The 24722-nt window shown below is 41.3% G+C and overlaps 1 protein-coding gene across 1 annotated transcript in view; it reads left to right on the forward strand.

Moving 5' to 3' along the window:
• The first annotated feature begins 7416 nt into the window (after positions 1–7416).
• LOC124789167 (aminopeptidase N-like) overlaps positions 7417–24722 on the forward strand; it is a 40496-nt gene continuing 23190 nt past the window's right edge. Inside the window, exons 1-5 of the mRNA XM_047256460.1 lie at positions 7417–7550; positions 9741–9936; positions 12794–12900; positions 15479–15631; positions 18639–18950. Of these exons, the coding sequence (XP_047112416.1) occupies positions 7417–7550; positions 9741–9936; positions 12794–12900; positions 15479–15631; positions 18639–18950 (902 nt within the window). The remainder of the gene's footprint in view (positions 7551–9740; positions 9937–12793; positions 12901–15478; positions 15632–18638; positions 18951–24722) is intronic.

The raw sequence follows: 24722 nt of genomic DNA on the forward strand, positions 1-24722 counted from the left end.
GGCCACAGGACTACATCCAGCATCTCTACGATCGTCTCCATGGGAGAATAGCAGCCTGCATTGCTGCGAAAGGTGGATATACACTGTACTAGTGCCGACATTGTGCATGCTCTGTTGCCTGTGTCTATGTGCCTGTGGTTCTGTCAGTGTGATCATGTGATGTATCTGACCCCAGGAATGTGTCAATAAAGTTTCCCCTTCCTGGGACAATGAATTTACGGTGTTCTTATTTCAATTTCCAGGAGTGTATTTTAAACCAAAGGTAAAGCCTCACCTAAGCCTTGTGCTGTTAAATCTCTGAGTAAGTTTCGTAATTAGAAATATGAACTGACTTTAATATTGGAAACCGACTGTCAAAATTCATAAAAGCACTTAGGATTATTTTCCTTTCAGAGAGAATCTCGCAGAAACTGAAATATTCTTTAGTATACGTAATAGCGTACTCAGCATCATTGAAACAGTCGAAGCCAGATGGGCAATCGACAGCATTAGTATTATTTTTAAATAAATGTCACGTCGAGAGAGAAGTATTTTTAAAAGGAAACATACGATATTTTCAGATAACAATATATTGTAACTTTGAAGTTCATAAAATAATACAGGCAGCGAGTTATACACACATCGACCCACAGGCGAGAGAGAATAACCAAGCGGAAAACAGACAACAAACAGGGGGAGCAACATGGATCTTATGTATACACACACATTAAAAAAAGTTTTGCATCACCCCTGTTCCCAGAACTCCTGAAGACAGATGTTGACTGTGGATATTGTATCACAGATACAGTCCCTTTGACTGTTCGGAGATGCCACTAAACCCGCCCAAAGATGTAAACAACCATGCATGAGCAGCGCCTATTAAACGGAGGGGGTCCGACAACCGATCACTTCCATTCATCCACCAGGAACGAGGTACACGGCTCGTGTTGTCTGTAGTTCAACCATGCCTAGACGGTCAATACCGCGGTTCGATCGCGTTCGCATTGTTACTTTGTGCCAGGAAGGGCTCTCAACAAGGGAAGTGTCCAGGCGTCTCGGAGTGAACCAAAGAGATGTTGTTCGGACATGGAGGAGATACAGAGAGACAGGAACTGTCGATAACATGCCTTGCTCAGGCCGCTCAAGGGCTACTACTGTACTGGATGACCGCTACCTACGGATTATGGTTCGGAGGAACCCTGACAGCAACTCCAACATGTTGAATAATACTTTTCGTGTAGCCACAGAACGTCGTGTTACGACTCAAACTGTGCGCAATAGGCTGCATGATGCGCAACTTCACTCCAGAGTCCACGGTGAGGTCCATCTTTGCAACCACGACACCATGCAGCGCGGTACAAATGGGCCCAATAACATGCCGAATGGACCGATCAGGATTGGCATCACGTTCTCTTCACCGACGAGTGTCGCATATGCCTTCAACCAGACAATCGTCGGAGACGTTTTGGACGCAACCCGATCAGGGTGAACACCTTAAACACACTGTCCAGCGAGTGCAACAAGGTGGAGGTTCCCTGCCGTTTTGAGGTGGTATTATGTGGGAACGACATGGAAGGCGCCGTAACGGCTGTACGATCCATGAATGCCATCCTCCGACCGATAGTGCAACCATATCGGCAGCATATAGGCGAAGCATTCATCTTCATGGATGACAATTCGCGCCCCCGTCGTGCACATCTTGTGAATGACTTCCTTCAGGATAACGACATCGCTCGACTAGAGGCCAGCATGCTCTCCAGACATGAACCATATCGAACACGTCTGAGATAGGTTGAAAAGGGCTATTTATGGACGAAGTGACCCATCAACCACTCTGAGGGATCTAAGCAAGCCGAATCGCCGTCGAGGAGTGGGACAATCTGGCCTAACAGTGCCTTGACGAACTTGTGGATAGGATGCCACGACGAATACAGTTATGCATCAATGCAAAAGGACATACTACTGGGTATTAGAGGTACCGGTGTGTACAGCAGTCTGGACCACCACCACTAAAGGTCTCGCTGTATGGTAGGACAACACGCAATGTGTGATTTCCATGAGCAATAAAAAGGGCGGAAATGATGTTTATGTTTATCTCTATTCCAATTTTCTGTACAGGTTCCGGATCTCTCGGAACTGAGGTGATGCAAAACTTTTTTTGACGTGTGTATATATTACACTTGTAGTTCCATGCTTTCGTGGAACTTACCGAAATATCGTATTCCTTATCTTTGAGATGAATGGATAATATTTACAATATTTGTCGCAGAATATTATACGACTCGACAAAATGACTCATAATACCTCAGGTATTATTTTCTCTGTTTACTTTACGCTCACGTCAGTTGACTAAATCGCGTCATACATTAGGTAGACTTCCAAGTGAGACCACAACGAGCGTTGGTTGGTCGGTTGGTCGTCTCAGCAGATGACGTGTATTGGGTGTTTTGGCCGCTTCTGGCCTCTGTGTGCCCCTGATTACTACCAGTACATCCCTATTGCTTCAGAGTGACTGGTTTTGGTATTGTTTGAGTTGCTTGTGGTATTGTTTTTTGTGGATCTGTGAAGGGGTCCAACTAATAGTAGTCCTACTGGGATGAACAGGCCAATTATTGCGCCGAGTTGTTAAACTTTTTTTTCAAACTGTGTTTGAGAATTACATCGGCCATCCAATGGGCTGTTCATTAGCCCTAGCCGTACAGGAAGATGGGTGTCATGTAGCGGATACTGTGAACATTCGTAAAATGCAGTTTTTGTATCCAGTGAAACTTTTGAATGAGCAGTGAATCTTAACGCTGGACAAGTACCGGATTTGTGTAGACAACATGTTTTAATTACCTTGGATTAATCTTGTGTTTAAATATTACCCTCTTGTTTAAATCTTCGTCAGTAAATATAATAGTTTTATTACAATCATCTTGGTTATTTCTTGGGCTTAACTGTTATAACCTTTTTTAATTTTTATCATTTAAAAATAATGAACAAATTTGTACAAGGTTAAAGTGGCGAATTATTCTTCTGCTTTGCTTGGTTACTGTGTAAGTTGATCTAACACTAATATCAGATTGACAGTTCTTCTGATCCAGGTACTAGTTGTCCGACTGGCCAACATGCTTTTCTGGTGTGCCTCACCAGTCGCCCAACTTGACGATGGGAGTGGAAGGGGGCACGTTTGTGGGCAGAGGCCGATAGTAGGACCTCATTGGGGTCGTCATTCCCTGCCGAGTTGTGGTTGTGGGTCGTCGGTCATTTAAGTTCTTACGCTTACTGCGACTCTCTGCCCCAGGGATCTTCCTAATTTTCCGTTTCTCGTTAAATTTGCACCTGCCTGCCTTCCCTCTCGGAATCAAGCCTTAGACGTTTGCTAATGGGAAGGTTTCAAGCAACGAGAGAGTTACTAAATTTAACCAAGTTAAACTCTAATGTAAGTATAGTTCACGACAGACACATGTAGGTCAGTTTTTTTTTTTTTTAGTTTTTCTAAAGGTGATATTTCTAAGCCTTTTGCGGCTTCGTATTGATCTTAACCTTCTTTTAATGATTGAAAACTTCAAGACAATTTCTAAGCATTCTGTCGCTTGGTAATTATTGATTTTAATCTTGTTGTAAGCTTTTCAAAGTAAACTCTAAGCCTTCTGGCGCTCTGTGATTATTGGTTGTTGTTAACTGGCTTTTCGCTTCATTCTATTGTAAAGGAAAACTTTAAAGGTTTTCACGACGTAAATCTAGATGTTGTCAACCACAAGTGGTGTTAAACTATGGGCTTGATCCATCCATGAATTTCTGGCGCCACTAATGAAAGAACATTTCACTCATATTGATGTTGGGAACAAAGTAAATAACCAGATATAATCAATCTTCAACAGGAAAAAATTATCAACTTATGAATCACAAAAAGTTATCTCTATTTCTGAACAATGTTGAAAATAATTAATGAGTAAAAACAAATGACACAAATAACAAATTTGTGTTATACATTTCAAATAGTATTTTGATGCTGCACTTCGAATATCAACCACCAAAATAAGATAATTAACTCGTATGTAGGCTCCAAATCAGGAACTGCAGGATTTCTGATCTTCAAGCATGGAGCGCAAGTGAAAACTGAATTAGAACATTCAGTAGGATTCACTTTTATTCATTACAACTTTTGTCCTACTACGAATCAGGCTGCTGATTCATGCCTGTTCAAGCATTAACAAAGTTGCGGGCCTCGTCTTAGGTGTTAAAGTGGAAGTAGCGTCTTTCCTCTTAAAATGATCATAAGTATTGAGTGATTTGGTTCTGACAGGGAATTAATGCGGTTTTCGTTACCACTCATGGGAAATTCTTATACCAGTTTATGAGTGGCTGAAAATACTCGTGGCTGTTACTACATCAATCACTGCTACTATCATAACACAGTTCAAAGTTAGAAAAGGGATAATATTACTTAATCGAAACATTTAATTTATAAGACCGCATTGTAAGTATCATCTCAACAGAAACACTAGAATAAACAATCAGATAATGGATTCAAACTGCATGTTGTATCATGTTCAGAGCATATGTGGAACAATTTTTTGATCAATAAATTTATTGTAATATTTTGGCTATCGACAACTGTTATCCAATACATTTTCTAATCTTGAAATAAGATTTAGTTCTTTACTCCCGTACCATAACTATGCACTCTCTTTCTTTCAAGTATTCAAGTTTCACGTTGCATTGAAGATTTTTAAAATTAAACGGTCTGTATTACTTAATGGCGAAAATGATCACCCCCTCCCAACGGCTTTCAGCAACAAAATCAATTTGATTTTTCAGTATCTTAAGAAATTGTTTTTATAATTACAACTGAGTTTAAAATTTTAAAGGGCTACCATGTATTCATTAAGAGGAATAATCTTACATCTAACTTTTAACACAATAAGTCAAGTGTTACAGGTACAAACTGTGTATATGTCCTGCAGCAGCATAATTTAGTGTGTTAAATCTTCATATGTTTGAAACTGGATTATACTTGGGAGTTTGCTAGTATTCCTAATAATTTCTTGGGATGTTGCAACTCTTTATTTGTCATTTACGCGAAGAAAATAGAAGCTATGAGACATGTAATGCAGGGTACCTGGTTTGTGTACAAACTAAACCATCCGCAATTTACATTATTCCACGATTCCACTGAATCTCTGCACTGTGCCCCTGGGACAGAGAGTGAATAAAACCACCACCCTTCCGTTCTTGGTGTGGGAACGATCTCACAGTGAAAGTCTCCAGAACTTTCTGAGGAAACCTTGCCTCTCGAATGTCATCCCGCCATTAGAGATCTTGATAGCGAATCTCACGTAACATTTCCATATGATCAGACAGACAGACAGATGTTACTTATCACTGGTGTTGCATCGGATGAGATACGGCGCATCTCAAGGTCTCCACAAGAAGTTCACATTTCGCCCAGATATATAAGTTGCTCTGATTGATAGATCATCAGTGCCTTACTGATACACAGCCTGCAGTGTTGTATGCGCTTCGTGGTGCCAACCAACTGTGTCTGAATCGTCAGATCTGTCTCCAGAAACAGGTCAGTCACTTGCACCCTACTGTTATGACAATGATGATTATTAACTACTATATACCACAGACTGTGGGCTCTGTTATACAATATTTACAAAAGTAAGATAATATGTAAACTAAGAACGTTATATAGATTTATGTACATCAGGAAAGTATTTTAAAGTATTTTCTTTTAATAATAATTCTGATTATCACTAGCATGCTGAATGACAGTATTTCTACCCTTGTTGACCTCAACAGAATAAACTGTCCTGATTTTATATTGACATAAAAATTGTAAATGTACAGGCTTCTGCATTCACGGACAGTAAGCTTAAACGTTTTCTGGGTATGATGTCACGTCATATTGTGACGTAACTGCCACTAGATATAAGCGACATTTCAACCATAGCTGCGCCAACCTTCGTCTGGTGTTAATTGTACAATGTGTTGTCAACCGTCTACTTACAGTTTGTCGTCTACTGAACACGACATTACAATTAAAAAGAAGTGATGATATGATTGGTTTCCTATAGCAGAAGGACTGGAAAAGTTCGTTAGATTGCTTTGTCGTGATGGAAGGAGCGGCGGATTGCTGTTGTCCCTTGTGGCATTCAGTATGAGCTATTATTCCCACTGGCAGTAATTTTACCACATTATGCAGTACAATGCCTAGAAAAAGTTATGCTAGTAAACTTGTGACTGAGGCTACAAATTTAGAAATAACTGATGACTAAGAAACACAGTTATTATCAGCAGCATATTTCACTGTAATATGGATTAAGTGAATAATGTGATGACACTGACTAAACAAAAGAAAACTGATGTATTACACTCGAGGCAGTCGTGCACAGATAACCAGCATGATGACTTCGTCTACTTATCAGTTTGCAGTTGGCAACAAAAGATTCAATGAGTTGGTAGGTCTAGCAACCTACCAATACTCAAGCCATGAAAAAAGGGCTGTAGCACTTCAGGTTATATTGAAAGAGAATACCTGTGACATTTCACATGTATTCTCTTGTTGATTTTTAAATTTATTTAAAGATTTCAAATATTCTCTTGCTTTGTTCAGAATTACACATATTATACTTTTATTCTTATAGTTTCGCATCTACTTGCTTTAATACACCTGTTTCGTAATGCATCTATAGTGACCTTAGAAAGGTGGAAACAACAATAGCGTGTACTGTGAATGGACTCAGTGTTTCAGTAACGATGAGCCACATAACACATACTGCCAACAGATATGCGATACGGAAACAGCATAAGATCTTCATGACGCATAAGTCAAAGTATCACCCTACATCAATATGTGAAGGCAGAGAACATTAAAATCGCTTGTGGAGATCTTGAATAAGGCATTATCACATATCAGAATATCAGTAGGTATCTGGAAACATGTAATCTTCATTAAGGTCCTATGTGGACGGTTATGTACTACCCTTGCAGCATAATTAAATATTATGTTCTGTATTACCTTTGCAGCATAATTAAATATTATGTTCTGTAAGTGATTTTGAAATACAAGGAAGAGTACAAGAACTGAAATTGTTTCTCCCTAAAAATTTACTCCTCTGTAAGGGCATCTTTAAAGCAGTCAGTTTTCACATTTCTGTCCTATGAAAGATCCATCATCAATCGTGGATTGTGGTCTGACTCTGCGACTCTGTGGAGAGATTTAGACTTTGTACCAGAGCAGTGATGAGCATCGTGGTGGTCAGATAGAATATGAGACCACTTTTCCTTTCCATTACAAATACCTGACAATTTCTTCCACAACCAGTATTGTAAACAGTGACAGCAACCTCAGGCACTGGTTCTAAAAACATTTTCAGTTTGTCGTTAGCAGTTCTTCCATTATTTGATTCCCACTGTGAGGCTTATATCCCCAGGTGTTCCAGCATGAGGAGTGTGTGGTGTTTGGTGGTCCTGACGCTGCTGGTGACGGTGGCCCATGGACAAGACGACCGCCTGCCGGGGGAGAGCCGACCCAGTTCCCAGAGGGTCGACATCACGGTGTACCGGGAGAACGAGGGGTGAGCCACCCACTGCTTGTCTTTCTACTAGCCGAAACTACAAGTATCCTGTGGCACAGCAGGAGTTGATTGATACTCAGTTTGTTGCATATGTCACTCCTGTCTTCCTCAGTAAAGAAACCTTTTTTTCTGGAATTGTATTTTACCTGGAATAACTTGAACAAATATCATTTACTATGCCTCAACAGCTACATTAAAAGTAAAAGAATTTTCTGAATCATTGGCTTTCTTGCTAGACATGTCACCAAATTTCATCTCATTCAAATAGTACAAGAATGACATAGCACTGAACGGCAGTTACACCTGCGCCAACAGTGCCCTGCTTACCGATCAGTACTGTACAAAATAAAGGTGTCCCAAAAACAATGACCCGAATTTAAATAGAATTATGTATTAGGAAGAAGGGCTTAACACCAACAAATTGCATACTGAATTACTCCGAAAAGACAGAAATTTATAAAAATCCATCATAAATGTTCAATATGTCCTCCACTGGCTGCACAGACGACATATAGCCGATAGCCGAATTCATCCCAAACTGAGCGTAAGGTGTCTTCTGTCACCGAAGCCACGGCAGTTGATATTTCGGTTTTAGTTCATCAATGTCATGAGGTAAGGGAGGAACATAAACACATTGTTATCGTATCCCCATAGAAGAAATCACATGGTGTTAAGTCTGCGGACCTAGGAGGCTAAGAGTGTAAAGCATGATTCAAAAATGACTCTGAGCACTATGGGACCTAACATCTAAGGTCATCAGTCCCCTAGAACTTAGAACTACTTAAACCTAACTAACCTAATGACATCACACACATCCATGCCCGAGGCAGGATTCGAACCTGCGACCATAGTGGTCGCGCGGTCCCAGACTGTAGCGCCTAGAACCGCTCAGCCAGCCAGGTCAGCATAAAGCATGGTCTTGCAGTCCTGTATGCACTGTCCAACGTTGAGGCACGTTGGCATTGAGGAAACTGCGCACGTTGTTATGCCAATGCGGTGGTGCTCCATCTTGCTGATAGATGAAATTGTCAGAGTCAAGTTGTGGGAATAACCACTTCTGTAGCATTGCAAGATATGAGTGTCCTGTTATGGTTTATTCCTCAAGAAAGTAGGGTCCATTAACCTTGCTTTGCGAAACAGCACAAAAAACATTCACTTTTGGTGAATCACGTTCGTGTTAAATTGTTTCATGAGGATTTTCGAGCCCCTATATACGCACATTATGACGGTGAACCTCACTGCTAATATGGAAAGTTGCCTCATCGCTGAATGTCAACTGTGACATAAAAGCGTCATCTTCTATGTCCTCTAAAATAGCGTTTGTAAAGTCCACTTGCTTCACTTTGTGAGTATCTCAAAGAGCTTGTACCAGTTGTAATAGGTATGGTTTGAGGGGTAAACGACGCCATAACACACGCCACACTGTCATACACTGTTACGCAAGTTCTCGGCTAGCACGACGCGTAGGCTTGCGGGAGCTCTGCTGGAATGCTCGTCGGATTTGTTCCACTGTTTGTTCAGGAGCTCGTGGCTGGCAAGGACTTTTGCCTTTACAGAGGCAGCTTGTTTCTTCAAACTGTTTATACCACCGTCGAATGTTCTTTGGTGATGGTGGTTTATGAAATCGAATATGAAATGCCCGCTGAACTGCGATCAGTGATTGAGTACGACTAAATTCAGTAACACAATACGCCTTCTGTTGCGCGGACGCCATATTGCGCGAAACTGGTTGCAAGCTTCAGGTCACCGCTCGCAGCGACATCTATCGGATTTTTTCTGAAACTCTAGACCATGCCGATTACATCTAGCGCTGATTCAGTTACATAGTGACATTTGTCTCAATATTATTACAAGTTAAAGTCGAGTCATTCTTTTGGAACACCCCGTAAAAACTCTTACATCATTTCATCAAGTCTTAAAGTTTGATATACATAAAGGTAAAAGTTTAAGGGTTGAATTATGGGTGAGAGGAAGGTAGAGAAAAATAAGAGAAATGGTGAAAAGACTGGAAAAGGAAGGTAGAACACGGCCGAATTAATGACGAAACGAATTAATGACGGTATGAGGGTAAGTGATGGAAAGAGACGAGGGAAGTCAGCTCTGTGTTGTGCACCTGGCAGCAAACGATATCCGTTGCTGTACATTCGCCACTCACTGCCCTAACGGCCGTTGTGTTGGCTGCCCTGGCAGGGAGCGCAGCTTCACCTTCGAGGGCCAGACGAGCGTGACAGTGGAGGTGGTGCGTGACACGGCGCAGCTGGTGCTGCACGCCGCAGTCAACGTCTCTTCCCTCGCAGTTCGGTACCAAGTGGGCGATGTCATCGGTTCCAGCTACGAGCAGCCTCAAGACGGCAGTGACTTCTTGGTAGTGTCACTCCAAGAGCAGGTGAGGCACCATAGAGTTTCTGTAGTAGAGATGATCAATTCTGTGTCAAAAGTAATTGTTGGCAGCAATATATCTGAAATGCTATGAAAGAAGTGGGACCCCACACAAGGAGGTAGCACATGTCATCATTTAATAGTGGAAATATAACTGAACCCTGAGGAATTTATACCGTGAAATAGAAAATTCTCTCCTGCTTCAATTAAAAAATTTCTGCACTTTAAGCACGGTGTAATGAGAAAGACAGAAGTTGGTGAATGCTATTTTTTCCGTTTTCCTTCAGGAAAATATCGACTGAAAATATATATTTAATTGATTTTCATACTGTATAAATTTTGACTCCTTCTGGATTAGATGTTACTGCTATTTACTCTTTGCTCTCTTAAATTTTTAATGGCACTTATCCATATTATGTTTTTTATCATATGTTATTAAAGTTCCCACTGGAAAATCTAAAAATACCTGTGGAATAAGAAGTTTCGCAATTTTCCTTAGCGTCTGACACAGCAAATTTGAGCTAAACATAAACGAAGCGAAGACAGAGTACCTCGTTATGACGCGTGGTCATTGTCAGACTGCTGATCATCTACAACCACTGCAGGTTGGGGATCAGTCCTACAAGAGAGTGCAAGAATTCAAATACCTAGGGGCACTTTTCGCTGAGAACTCGTCATGTGAAGCAGAGATCAGTGCCAGAATACAAGCAGGAAACTGATCTTACCGCAGCCTAGCACAACTGCTTCAGTCCAGATATCTCTCCAGACAGTTCAAGATTCGACTGTACAAAACCCTGATCCAGCCTGTTGTTCTATATGGCTGTGAGGTATGGAGTATCCGGAAACAGGACTTTCATAAGCTCCTTGTTTTTGAGAGAAAAGTGCTTCGGAAGATCTTCGATCCGATTCTGGATGCAGATACAGGGGAATGGAGGATCAGATACAACCAAGAGCTTGAGGAACTATACCAGCAGCCCAACATAGCAGGAACTGTCAAAGCCAAACGAATGCAGGGGGCCGGCCATGTGGCCCGGATGGAGGATCACAGATGGCCTCGGCTCCTGGATTTCACACCTACAGGAAAGACACCGCCAGGGAGACCCAAGAAGCGTTGGAAGGATGGACTCCGTGAAGATTTAAACCAAGTGTCAATAGATGTGGACGGATGGCTGATAGCAGCAATGGACAGAATACAGTGGAAGGGGAATCTTGTAGATGCATGTGGTCCACTGGGCCTGATCACGTAGTAGTAGTAGCACTAGTCTGACACATAGTTTAAAGAATAATTTTTTTTTGGTTAACGGGCATGGGGACATGAAAAATGAGCTGGTAAGTGGCCATAAATGGAGCGATTGTGAATATAATGTTGCGGTTTGCATACTCCACAAATCAAGTCGCCGCTGTCAGATCAGTGCTAACGGGCTCCACCGTTCCCGCTGTACTTCAACGAGTATGAAGAGTCTGAGAGCTGTGCCGCTGCGATCGCTTCATACTCGTCGACTCGTCCTCTCTTATTCAAGCACGGAGGAGCGTAAGGCTAGTCGTGACTTATTGTTAGCACAGAAGATGAGTACACAACCTTACTGCTTAAAATTAGCACTGAAGAACCTAAACGACCGATTGTTGGGATCAGACTGCCTTAATTGCAGCTGTACATTGCGAGACTGGAGGGGGTATGACTAAAATTAACTGATGCAAAGTACACAATTGCAGATGTGTTCCAGTAGAGGAGGAGTGATATCTGGAAGATGTTTCATGCTACAATCCACGCTTCAGACGAAAAACATACAAATTTGTCTAATGCAAACAAAATGGTTGTATTTTTTACTCCACCTCCACCATGAGAAAAGTTGTGCTGTGTCAAACAGCAAGTGGGCTCAAAGCAATGTCACTCTTATAGCCCTGAGACAAAAAAGCGCGCTATTTCTGTATTCATTTGCTCGTGACAAATTGCGTTTGTGGGCTAACGGCGAGTTGTGAAGCTTATCATTCATTTCCTTTTTTTTTTTTTTTTTTTTTTTTTTATAAATGACGGCCATTTTGTGACTGCACTTAATCGTTATGTAATGTTGTCTGGAAGTTTGGTTTAAGACTCGTTAAAATCTTGAAAGTCTTCATATGTCAATGTAGTCGTTAAAAATTCTTTGATCGCTGTTAATTATTAAGTTTACAGCAGTGTTCGAAAAAGTTTTATCTATGTAAGTTTTTGTGTAAACAGAACAATATTTACTGCTTACCGAACGCTTATTATACTGGTATGTAACCATTGTCATGATAAATGGTTGCTTCTCCCATTTAGGCGAGCCGGACATTTCGTGACATTCCAACTTGCTCTTGAGAATGGCTATAACGCCGAAATCATGACTAAGTGAAATAAATGAATAGTAATTTACAGTTTAATGGCGGAAATTTCTCTCAAAATTGCTTTGTATGTAGCGGGAATGCCGCGAGTTCGCTGTTATATCTGCGATCTCTTGTACTTACTCTCCTTTCTGAACGAATCGAGTAAACTTGCGCCCAGCAGCAGACTTATATGACGAGTAGGCTGCGGCAGAGACTCACAAGCCTGATCTACGGTCACACGGGGACAGCGAGTTCCCAGATGACTTCACAGCATACGCTGACGAGTTTAAGGCGAGTTTCTAATTTCCAATAGCTGAGTTTCTTCGTTACTAAATGATGCCACTAAAAACATTTGAGTCGCTCACTGAGAGAGCAGACCAGCTAGTGAAAGTGATTTGTGTAGTTAGATGTAATCAAATTCTTTCTACCACAATTTTCCAATTGAACTAACCTCTATCCTCAGTACCTAACAAAGTGTACCATAGGCTGCTTCATGGGTCATTCATGTCTTCATGTTGCAGGTGGCAGAGGGCAGCCTTTTGGTGCTGGACATCGTCTTCAGTGCCAACATCGGCAACAGGGAGCCTGGCTTCTCTCGCTATGACTATCAGGGGCGGGACGGGCAAGCGTGAGTATCGTACAGGTCACACTGCTGTCACCATGAGACACACATTGGGAGACACTGCTCTTGATCCTCGAAACTACAATAACGTCCAACTCTACTTGTCAGCTACAAAACATCCACATGTAAGGTATTATCTAACACTAGCCAAATGCATCATTTCGATGCTTGTTGGATGTGTAAACATTTAGCTGTTGTAAACGAGGAATAATGGAACACATATCTAACTTGGAGAGAGGGAACTAGCAGCTACGTCACCTATTGCCGTTATTTTAATTGAGTAACAGCGTGCTAGCTGGTGACAACTCGCAGAAATCAGTGGTCACTAATAAAATGTAACATGTATTCTCACATATACAGCATACTTACAAATTTCAGCTGCATCTAAAGTGGTATGGTCATTCCAGTGCTAACTTTTCAAAGGTACGTTTACGACTGTCACTACTTTCTCAAAAGGTGAAGGATAGATTCAGTGCATTTGTAGTGCCTGCTTTTCAGAGAATCAAAATATCCACTTTATATACCGTTCTGCACCTTTTGACCCACCTTCTGAAAAATGTGTCATAGTCCTGGCTGCTAATGTACAATTCTTATAGGAAAGTTTTCTAGTCATGTTTGTTCCGACCAATTCCTTCAAACAATTTTATTTTTTGCTCTTATCTAAACATGTTAAACTACTGATTATTAGCATGCTTTAGCTAAGAAGAGTTATTGACACTACCATTTCATTTGAAGTGTAATAGTGATGGGTTGGGTTGATATTGTGCGTGAAATAAAATTAATACTGACTGACAGATTTAAGGCCAAATTCTACTCTCTTATCGTAAAAAGCCAGGAGTCAACATAAAATCAGAGATTGGTTTAGCGTCCTTTCGTTGTCTTTCTGGCAACAACAGGAGGCTACTTTTCCGCTAATATGACGGGGGGGGGGGGGGGGGGGGGATGGCAGGGGAAAGGGTAGGGGGAGATGTAGTCGTACTATCCGAAAACATGTTTCCATGTGTCATCAATTCAGTCAATACTTCATTCAAAAAAGGATGAGAAGATATCTCGCCTTGAATCTATTCTCAGACATTACGGATAGCACCATCCGGCCATAAAGTGACACATTCTTTTGACCATATCCACAGATCTTCATTATGAAATTATGTACAAATATAGCAGTTCACTATTGGCGTTTCTTGGTGCTTGTAACACATAAATCAATGAAGAACGGTGAAATGTCCCGAACACACACGACTCAAAAAATGCTTCAGACATTTTTTAAAAAGCAGAAATTTCTCCTCAGTGTTTATTCAGCAATAGAAACTGTTAACTGTAGGATGATTGCGCTTTGTTCTTTTCAATACGACGTTCAAAAATGCGAATTTATTATTTAAATCAAGAAACTAATTCGTTTCAGAATACAGCACTTTTTCATTGTGCAGGACTCTGACTGAATATAGTGAAATCCTTTTGTTCTTATTTGTAGTTAATATCAGACAGTCTCTGAAGTTACTCATACCATTTACACTTTACTGGGCATTCTTTGGACATTTAACGACACTATGGTTACGTTATTACTGTACATAGTTATCTTTTTCAGCAATGTTGAAGCCATTTGGTCATTAAAATGCTGTCATTCACCTCTCACTTTTGGATTTTCCTTTCACATATCACGTTGTAAGCCTTATTACATTCCATCTACATTCTGATTCGTTGCGGTTGATGCTATATTACTATGAATTACATTTACTTTTCCCTGAAATTATAAATTTTGTTGAAATGCATTATAGTACGAATCTACAGAGACCGCAACCTCATAGTATGTGCCCCATTGTTGTTTCATTTATTCGAAACACTTCCACCGAAACCACATTATTCAGTATAACTGCAACGTATAAAGTTGTCTTTCCTTTCTCATTATTCACTGTAGTCTTTATGGGCAGTAAAACAGCTTTATCAGGGAAGAAGGAGAAAAGAGTAAAATATCAATGGCAAGGTTAAAAACGATTCACTGCAGAGAATTTTTATCCGTCCCTGCATAGCCCATTAGCAGATACTTTCTCTGTCGAATTTCTATTTGTTTCACCATGATCATGATACCATTGGATTGGAATCTCCTTCTAATGAAATATGAGTGCCGATTGTCGAAAACTGAACTATAAGGTTTGTTCAAAGGACATTTCCTACTCATGCTAAACAGTTGATCGTGTTTCCAGCGCTCGACCACCACGCCTACACTGTAAATCGTATGCTGTAGGGTTTTCTTTTTTTTATTTTCTGATTCATTTTTCTTATAGTTACATGTAACTGCCGTAGTTCTTATAGTAGCGACTAACTTCAATTTTCATTCATCTTTTGTAGCTGTTGAAATACGTCTTCTGCAACCGTCACTCACCTTGTTTTCAGGAAACTTACACCTAGTGTTAGTTTCAGTAAAAGGGTGTCTGCTCTGATTTCACTCTGTTTATTTGATTATGATGCCCCCCCCCTCCCCTTATGTTCTTGGTAAATTGGTTCTACTGTACGATGATATGAGTAAAATACATACGCAGCGCCTCAGCTACAACGTAACTGCCACGCTATGCTATTCTGTCCACAGGGCCGTATATGCGACGCAGTTCATGCCGAACTACGCGCGACGAGCGCTGCCGTGCTACGACGAACCAGCGCTGAAGGCGCGCTACCAGCTCAACATGCGGACCAAACCCCACCTGTATTTCGATTCCAACACTCGGAACAGAGCCGATGAATAGTAAGAAAAAGTGATTTCCTTTCAGTAGCATATGTGCGCTAAGTAGGTTGAGACTTTGTTGTTGTTGTTGTTGTTGTGGACTTCAGTCCAGAGACTGGTTTGATGCAGCTCTCCATGCTACTCTATCCTGTGCAAGGTTCTTCATCTCCCAGTACCTACTGCAACCTACATCCTGCTGAATCTGTTTAGTGTATTCATCTCTTGGTCTCCCTCAACGATTTTTACCGTCCACGCTGCCCTCCAATACTATATTGGTGATCCCTTGATGCCTCAGAATATGCCCTACCAACCGAGCCCTTCTCCTGGTCAAGTTCTGCCACAAATTGCTCTTCACTTCAATTCTATTTAATACCTCCTCATTAGTTATGTGATCTACCCATCTAATCTTCAGCATTCTTCTGCAGCACCACATTTCGAAAGCTTCTATTCTCTTCTTGTCTAAACTATTTCTCGTCCATTTTTCACTTCCATACATGACTACACTCCATACATATACTTTCAGAAACGACTTCCTGACACTTAAATCTATGCTCGATGTTAACAAATTTCTCTTCTTCAGAAACGCTTTCCTTGCCATTGCCAGTCTCCCTCTCTACTTCGACCATCATCATCAGTTATTTTGCTCCCCAAATAGCAAAACTCATTTACTACTTTAAGATTGAGTAAGAAGCACGAATGCAAAATATCTCACTTTCCAGGAGACCAGTTTCATGGATATTGATGATCGACACTTAAATAAATAACTGCGTGCAAAGAATGGATTTCGAGAACTTGGGTCTTGCGAAACTCAGCTGGCACTTTTCAACCGTGACATTCTGTGGTCATGGGTCTAGGCAGTCATGTTTATGCAATATTTCCTGACTTCCAAAAATTATTTGACTTAGTGACATAATTATTAATAAATATACTATTGTATACCGTACCAAACTAAATTTGTGAAAAATGAGGATTTCATTTTAGGGAGGTCACGACATGTAATCTTGCAAGCTTGGGCCATAGAAGTGTGTTGGGACCGTCGCTTTTCATGCTGTATATTAATGACCTTTCAGACAAGAGTTACCTAATACTTTTATGGGTGATACACTTGGTAAGGATTTCAAAGTGGTGTAAAGGTTGGCATCTTGTTTTAAATGTTCAAAAATGAAAAACTGTGCTCTTTAAACAATCGTAAACACATAACTCATATAAACACATACCTGTAACAATACACGGTAATTGAAGAGGTCCAGAGTAATTTTAGATTTAGGGCAGTGCATGGTACGTTGGACTGGTACATACCTCTTAATACAATATTTTCCAACATTTTAAATGAGCAGTGGAACTATATAGCGGTATTCTACGATGGAGCTATACGGGGGACTCCATTGACTGCCCTGCTGTTATTCCAAGATTCGGTTACCTCAAGACTTCACCGTCTTTGAAGCCTTATTAAACGTAATTTTGAGGTCGTTGGAGCAGATGAGATATGTCGTGCTTGCTAAATTCCTCGTCTGTTCTGTCTATGTGAGTGCCCTTCATAGTTTACAACACTTCTGCCCAACAGATAATGTGGTCCAGGATATATAGGACACCCTTCTCCATTTACTGTGGCTTGAGAAAGTGTTGCCTTTCTGCTGTGTGCCACGTCACTTGGGTATTAAGGGGAACGAACTGATGGACGGAGCAGCTAAGCAGGTGTGTCGCAATCCTCATTTCGTTCACTGTAGCATTCCTCTGCGTAGTGTCACCTCACTGTTGAGATACATGCGCAGATGCGAAGAAGATTGGCTGGAAGTGACAAAAAATAAACTGCATCTGGTTAAGCCCACAACTTGTCCGTGGAGTATCTCCTTCGAATCACCTAAACGGGATGAGGCCCTTCTCACTTGTCCAGGTCTGGGACACAGCTCTCATTGCTTCTTATTGTGGCGAGAGCATCCTCAAACGCATGGTGCTTTGGGCGTACAGATCACGATGCGTCACATCTTACGTGGAGCGTGTTTTAATTGACAGTTTTAGAATATACGATCATTTTAATGCTATCTTCCATGATAGTGTGAGTGTGCGAGTGATCGTAGATGAGATTGGGAGACAATGATTATAAATTTATTCTCAAAATGGTTCAAATGGCTCTGAGCACTATGGGACTTAACATCTATGGTCATCAGTCCCCTAGAACTTAGAACTACTTAAACCTAACTAACCTAAGGACAGCACACAACACCCAGCCATCACGAAGCAGAGAAAATCCCTGACCCCGCCGGGAATCGAACCCGGGAACCCGGGCGTGGGAAGCGAGAACGCTACCGCACGACCACGAGATGCGGGCATTTATTCTCATTGGTTGTTACTTGTTTTATCGCGATTTCTACGTCGAAACACGCAGTTTTGACTAATTTTTATATGGGTGCTGATAACCTCGTCGTTGAGCAACCCAGCCCACGAAAACAACACAGCAAAAATATGGAAAAAAGAAAATCAAACTAGCTCAGTCGTAGGGACAGAAGATGGCTTCACTTCACTGGCATGATATTGAATACATTTAATAGGTCTATAACGAAGTTTGTTTACAAAACACTGGTACGGCTTACGCTACAACGTTCTTGAAGTGTCGAGACCCATCCCAGACAGGGCAAACATGGGGTACTGAACGCTTACAAGGAAGCACGAATGGTCACGAATTGATTTGACCCAAGGGAGAGCCACACGGATACGTCAAAAAATCTGAACTGGCAGATCCTTAAAGATATCGCAAACTGTTCAATGAAAGGTACATTACAACTCTTACAGGGGATGTAAGTAGTCGTTCTTCTGAAGCAGCACTCGTGAATGGGATGGGAAGCACTTTTGTCAATGGTAAACTGAAAGATACCCTCGGCCAAAGCACTTCACAATGCTTATGAGAGCAGAGATGTTGATGAACACCACTATTCATTTTCCGGCAGCTGCGTAGTATCGGTATATCATTGTAAATACGTGTACTGAGAGAATCTCACAAAATGTGACCTGGAGCGCTCGTCATTTGCAGCGTCGACGCTGAGGGTTTCCGCGGCTACTACTTCCAACAGACGCCGCCGATCAGCGCCTACCAGCTGTCGTGGGTGCTGCACGACATGGTTGGCTTGGTCTCGTCTGAGGACACCAGTACTGTCGTCTGGCAAGTGACCTCCAGAAGCGACCAGTTCGGATACGCGAGCCACATGGGACCGCGCTCTGTTGCAGCTATGGAGCAGCTGGTGGGCGTGCCCTACGCAAATTACGATATCGACAAGATGGACCATATTGCCGTACCTGGATATATAGAGGAAGGAGTGAGCTGCTTGGGTATCATCACATACACGTAAGGACAACATCAATCTTGTCTAAAGCATCGACAGCGCATACAATTCTTGTCATTCCTACTGAGTTATCTTTCAGGGAGACACATTCCTGCGTGGTTTATGTCTGGAAAGATAAATTCCACTGGTTACGACAATACGAATAGCTAATTGACTACAGCTCAGAAAACAATTACTAATTGTTCTTAACAACACTTACAGCTTTGGAAATTATAACTGCCCCCTCTTGGTTAGACTACTAAAAATTCATGCATGCACTTCTAGTGAGTAAGGCTAATATTGCATTTAGTATTTAATGTCCCAAGAGAAGATTTTATGTTAGTACTTATCTTCATACTGCGTCAAAGTCTAGAGGAAGATTACAGATAGCAAATTCCATCATATTAAGGTTCATACATGCATCATATTAAGGTTCATACATGCTTTAATTTTGATATTTGTATTTCGACAATTTACATTACTGGGTCTGATTACAAGAAGATTTGTTCACAAAAATAAAAAAAACACAAAACAAAAGATATTCTGCATGCGTGGTAAAAGTTCTTACAGATCGCAGCCTGACTGGCCCAACACAGAAAGCTAACAAGAAGTGCGTGCTTTGATGCGCGTTTCAATGTATACGTAAAACAGTATTGCTTCCAGAATGATCCAGAAATTTTAGTACATAATATTAGTAATTTGTACAATTTCCACTTTTGGGGTAGTGACAAATTTAAGAGAAATTATATCTTTCGCGACCTAAGATTCTTAGAAATATAAAGGAAACAAAAGGTATTTATATAGTTACAATAATAAATTCAGTAACTTTATGTTTCCCACGTCAAAATGTTTGTATTTAGTTTTTACATCAGGATAGTTTATTTCTGATGATATTCAGCGTGTTTTTGATGATTCTTACAAGGAATCCCTTGAGTGCGAAGTTGCAAGAGGCCAATGGTGTTTACGGCACTCGACGCCCCACGTATTGTCTGCCATGCACTCACAGCATTGGCCGCTAATGGCAACAGGGGGCTTGAGTGGAGGTATCCAATGGTGAACACAGCATGTGGCTATGGTGCGTAGTTGAAGCAATTAGTCAACGAGTAACTCACAACAGTGCTACAGTGCTAGTGGTGTTGATACAATGCAGAGCAACGGCAACAATGAACAAAATCAACATTGCATTATATCTACAACAACAGTTACCTAAGTTGACATTTCGTCAGAAAGGAACCCAATTAATTTCGCAGGGTGAGAAAGAAGCGGTAGATGAAGTATTAACGCTTCTGCAAGATGAGTCAGTGGAATGTGTGGTGTCGTATACGCTCCACTGTGCGGACAGTATCCATGAGGAGTCGATGATCGTGCGGTTAGTAATGGAAGCAAGACTAAAGAGAAATCAAGATACGTTCATAGGATCTGTCGAGCTAGAAAAAGCGTTACACAGTGTCAAATCGTCAATTTATTGGAAATGCTGATAAAAGTAGTGGCAGACAATAAGGAAAGATGGTTAATATACAATATGTACAAGAACCAAGAGGGAACCATAAGAGAGTAGGATGTAGTCTTCCGCCCCTACCGTTCACCTACACATTGAAGAAGCAATGACGGAAATAAAAGAAAGACTCAATACTGATATTAAAATTCAAGCTGAAAGGATTTCAGTGATAAGAATCGCTGATGACATTACAGGGATATGCTGAATGGAATGAAAAGTCTATTGTTTGTTGTTGTGGTCTTCAGTCCTGAGACTGGTTTGATGCAGCTCTCCATGCTACTCTATCCTGTGCAAGCTTTTTCATCTCCCAGTACCTACTGCAACCTACATCCTTCTGAATTTGCTTAGTGTATTCATCTCTTGGTCTCCGATTTTTACCCTCCACGCTGCCCTCCAATACTAAATTGGTGATCCCTTGATGCCTCAGAACATGTCCTACCAACCGATCCCTTCTTCTGGTCAAGTTGTGCCACAAACTTCTCTTCTCCCCAATCCTATTCAATACTTCCTCATTAGTTATGCGATCTACCCATCTAATCTTCAGCATTCTTCTGTAGCACCACATTTCGAAAGCTTCTATTCTCTTCTTGTCCAAACTATTTATCGTCCACGTTTCACTTCCATACATGGCTACACTCCATACAAATACTTTCAGAAAGGACTTCCTGACACTTAAATCTATACTCGATGTTATCAAATTTCTCTTCTTCAGAAACGCTTTCCTTGCCATTGCCAGCCTACATTTTATATCCTCTCTACTTCGACCATCATCAGTTATTTTGCTCCCCAAATAGCAAAACTCCTTTACTACTTTAAGTGTCTTATTTCCTAATCTAATTCCCTCAGCATCACCCCACATAATTCGACTACATTCCATTATCCTCGTTTTGCTTTCGTTGATATTCATCTTATATCCTCCTTTCAAGACACTGTCCATTCCATTCAACTGCTCTTCCAAGTCCTTTGCTGTCTCTGACAGAATTGCGTCATCGGCGAACCTCAAAGTTTTTATTTCTTCTCCATGAATTTTAATACCTACTCCAAATTTTTCTTTTGTTTCCTTTACTGATTGCTCAATATACAGATTGAACAACATCGGGGAGAGGCTACAACCCTGTCTTACTCCCTTCCCAACCACTGCTTCCCTTTCATGTCCCTCGACTCTTATAACTGCCATCTGGTTTCCGTACAAATTGTAAATAGCCTTTCGCTCCCTGTATTTTACCCCTGCCACCTTTAGAATTTGAAAGAGAGTATTCCAGTCAACATTGTCAAAAGCTTTCTCTAAGTCTACAAATGTTAGAAAAGTAGGTTTGCCTTTCCTTAATCTTTCTTCTAAGATAAGTCGTAAGGTCAGTATTGCCTCACGTGTTCCAGTGTTTCTACGGAATCCAAACTGATCTTCCCCGAGGTTGGCTTCAACTAGTTTTTCCATTCGTCTGTAAAGAATTCGTGTTAGTAGTATGCAGCTGTGACTTATTAAACTGATAGTTCCGTAATTTTCACATCTATCAACACCTGCTTTCTTTGGGATTGGAATTATTATATTCTTCTTGAAGTCTGAGGGTATTTCGCCTGTTTCATACATCTTGCTCACCAGATGTTAGAGTTTTGTCAGGACTGGCTCTCCCAAGGCCGTCAGTAGTTCCAATGGAATGTTGTCTATTCCGGGGGCCTTGTTTCGACTCAGGTCTTTCAGTGCTCTGTCAAACTCTTCACGCAGTATCATATCTCCCATTTCATCTTCGTCTACATCCTCTTCCATTTCCATAATATTGTCCTCAAGTACATCACCCTTGTATAGACCCTCTATATACTCCTTCCACCTTTCTGCTTTCCCTTCTTTGCTTAGAACCGGGTTTCCATCTGAGCTCTTGATATTCATACAAGTCGTTCTCTTATCTCCAAAGGTCTCTTTAATTTTCCTGTAGGCAGTATCTATCTTACCCCTAGTGAGATAGGCCTCTACATCCTTACATTTGTCCTCTAGCCATCCCTGCTTAGCCATTTTGCACTTCCTGTCGATCTCATTTTTGAGACGTTTGTATTCCTTTTTGCCTGCTTCATTTACTGCATTTTTATATTTTCTCCTTTCATCAATTAAATTCAATATTTCTTCTGTTACCCAAGGATTTCTACTAGCTGTCGTCTTTTTACCTACTTGATCCTCTGCTGCCTTCGCTACTTCATCCCTCAAAGCTGCCCATTCTTCTTCTACTGTATTTCTTTCCCCCATTCCTGTCAATTGTTCCCTTATGCTCTCCCTGAAACTCTGTACAACCTCTGGTTCTTTCAGTTTATCCAGGTCCCATCTCCTTAAATTCCCACCTTTTTGCAGTTTCTTCAGTTTTAATCTACAGGTCATAACCAATAGATTGTGGTCAGAGTCCACATCTGCCCCTGGAAATGTCTTACAATTTAAAACCTGGTTCCTAAATCTCTGTCTTACCATTATATAATCTATCTGATACCTTTTAGTATCCCCAGGGTTCTTCCATGTATACAACCTTCTTTCATGATTCTTAAACCAAGTGTTAGCTATGATTATGTTGTGCTCTGTGCAAAATTCTACCAGGCGGCTTCCTCTTTCATTTCTTAGCCCCAATCCATATTCACCTACTATGTTTCCTTCTCTCCCTTTTCCTACACTCGAATTCCAGTCACCCATGACTATTAAATTTTCGTCTCCCTTCACTATCTGAATAATTTCTTTTATTTCATCATACATTTCTTCAATTTCTTCGTCATCTGCAGAGCTAGTTGGCATATAAACTTGTACTACTGTAGTAGGTGTGGGCTTCGTATCTATCTTGGCCACAATAATGCGTTCACTATGCTGTTTGTAGTAGCTTACCTGCATTCCTATTTTCCTATTCATTATTAAACCTACTCCTGCATTACCCCTATTTGACTTTGTGTTTATAACCCTGTAGTCACCTGACCAGAAGTCTTGTTCCTCCTGCCACCGAACGTCACTAATTCCCGCTATATCTAACTTTAACCTATCCATTTCCCTGTTTATATTTTCTAACCTACCTGCCCGATTAAGGGATCTGACATTCCACGCTCCGATCCGTAGAATGCCAGTTTTCTTTCTCCTGATAATGACATCGTCTTGAGTAGTCCCCGCCCGGGGATCCGAATGGGGGACTATTTTACCTCCAGAATATTTTACCCAAGAGGACGCCATCATCATTTAATCATACAGTAAAGCTGCATGCCCTCGGGAAAAATTACGGCTGTAGTTTCCCCTTGCTTTCAGCCGTTCGCAGTACCAGTACAGCAAGGCCGTTTTGGTTATTGTTACAGGGCCAGATCAGTCAATCATCCAGACTGTTGCCCTTGCAACTACTGAAAAGGCTGCTGCCCCTCTTCAGGAACGACACGTTTGTCTGGCCTCTCAACAGATACCCCTCCGTTGTGGTTGCACCTACGGTACGGCTATCTGTATCGCTGAGGCATGCAAGCCTCCCCACCAACGGCAAGGTCCATGGTTCATGGGGGGGGATGAAAAGTCTAATGAGTACAGAATGTGAACGGAGAGTAAATCGAAGGGAGACGAAAGTAATGGGAAGTAGCAGAAATGAGAACAGCGAGATCATCAGGATTGGTGATCACGAAGTGGATAAAGTTAAGGAATTCTTCTATCTAGGCACCAAAATAACCCATGACAGAAGGAGCGAGGAGGGCATAAGAAACAGAGTAGCACTGGAAAAAGGCTTTCCTGGCCAAGAGAAGTCTACTAGTATCAAATACAGGCCTTCATGTGAGGAAGAAATTTCTGAGAATATACGTCTGGAACACAGCATTGTATAGTAGTGAAACATGGGCAGGGGAGAACATCGAAGCAATTGAGACGTGCTGTTGCAGAAGAATGTTGAATGTAAGGTGGACTGATAAGGTAACGAATGAGAAGGTTCTCCGAAGAATCGGCAAGGAAATGAACATATAAGAAAAACAATTATGAAAGGAGGGACAGGATGATAGGATATCTGTTAAGACATCAGAGAGTAACTTCGATGGCACTAGGGGGAGCTGTAGAGGGTGGCTACTCTGAGAGGAAGGTGTTGGCACAGGAGAGGAACTCGTGGAGAGCCGCATCGAACCTGTCAGAAGACTGATGACAAAACAAATGAAAGTGCATAAGAGAAACTACGGATGTTCAAGGGAAGACAAGGCGCACTTGTTACAGAAAGTGATGTGTGCGCGTTGCAAGACTGCTCGATCCAATTTTCAGCATGTGCATCAAAGTGACCTGCTATGTTGTGCACATCAAATTCCTTGGGACGTGGATTAC

The sequence above is a fragment of the Schistocerca piceifrons genome, chromosome 3, assembly GCF_021461385.2.
Source record: "Schistocerca piceifrons isolate TAMUIC-IGC-003096 chromosome 3, iqSchPice1.1, whole genome shotgun sequence".
NCBI lineage: Eukaryota > Metazoa > Arthropoda > Insecta > Orthoptera > Acrididae > Schistocerca > Schistocerca piceifrons.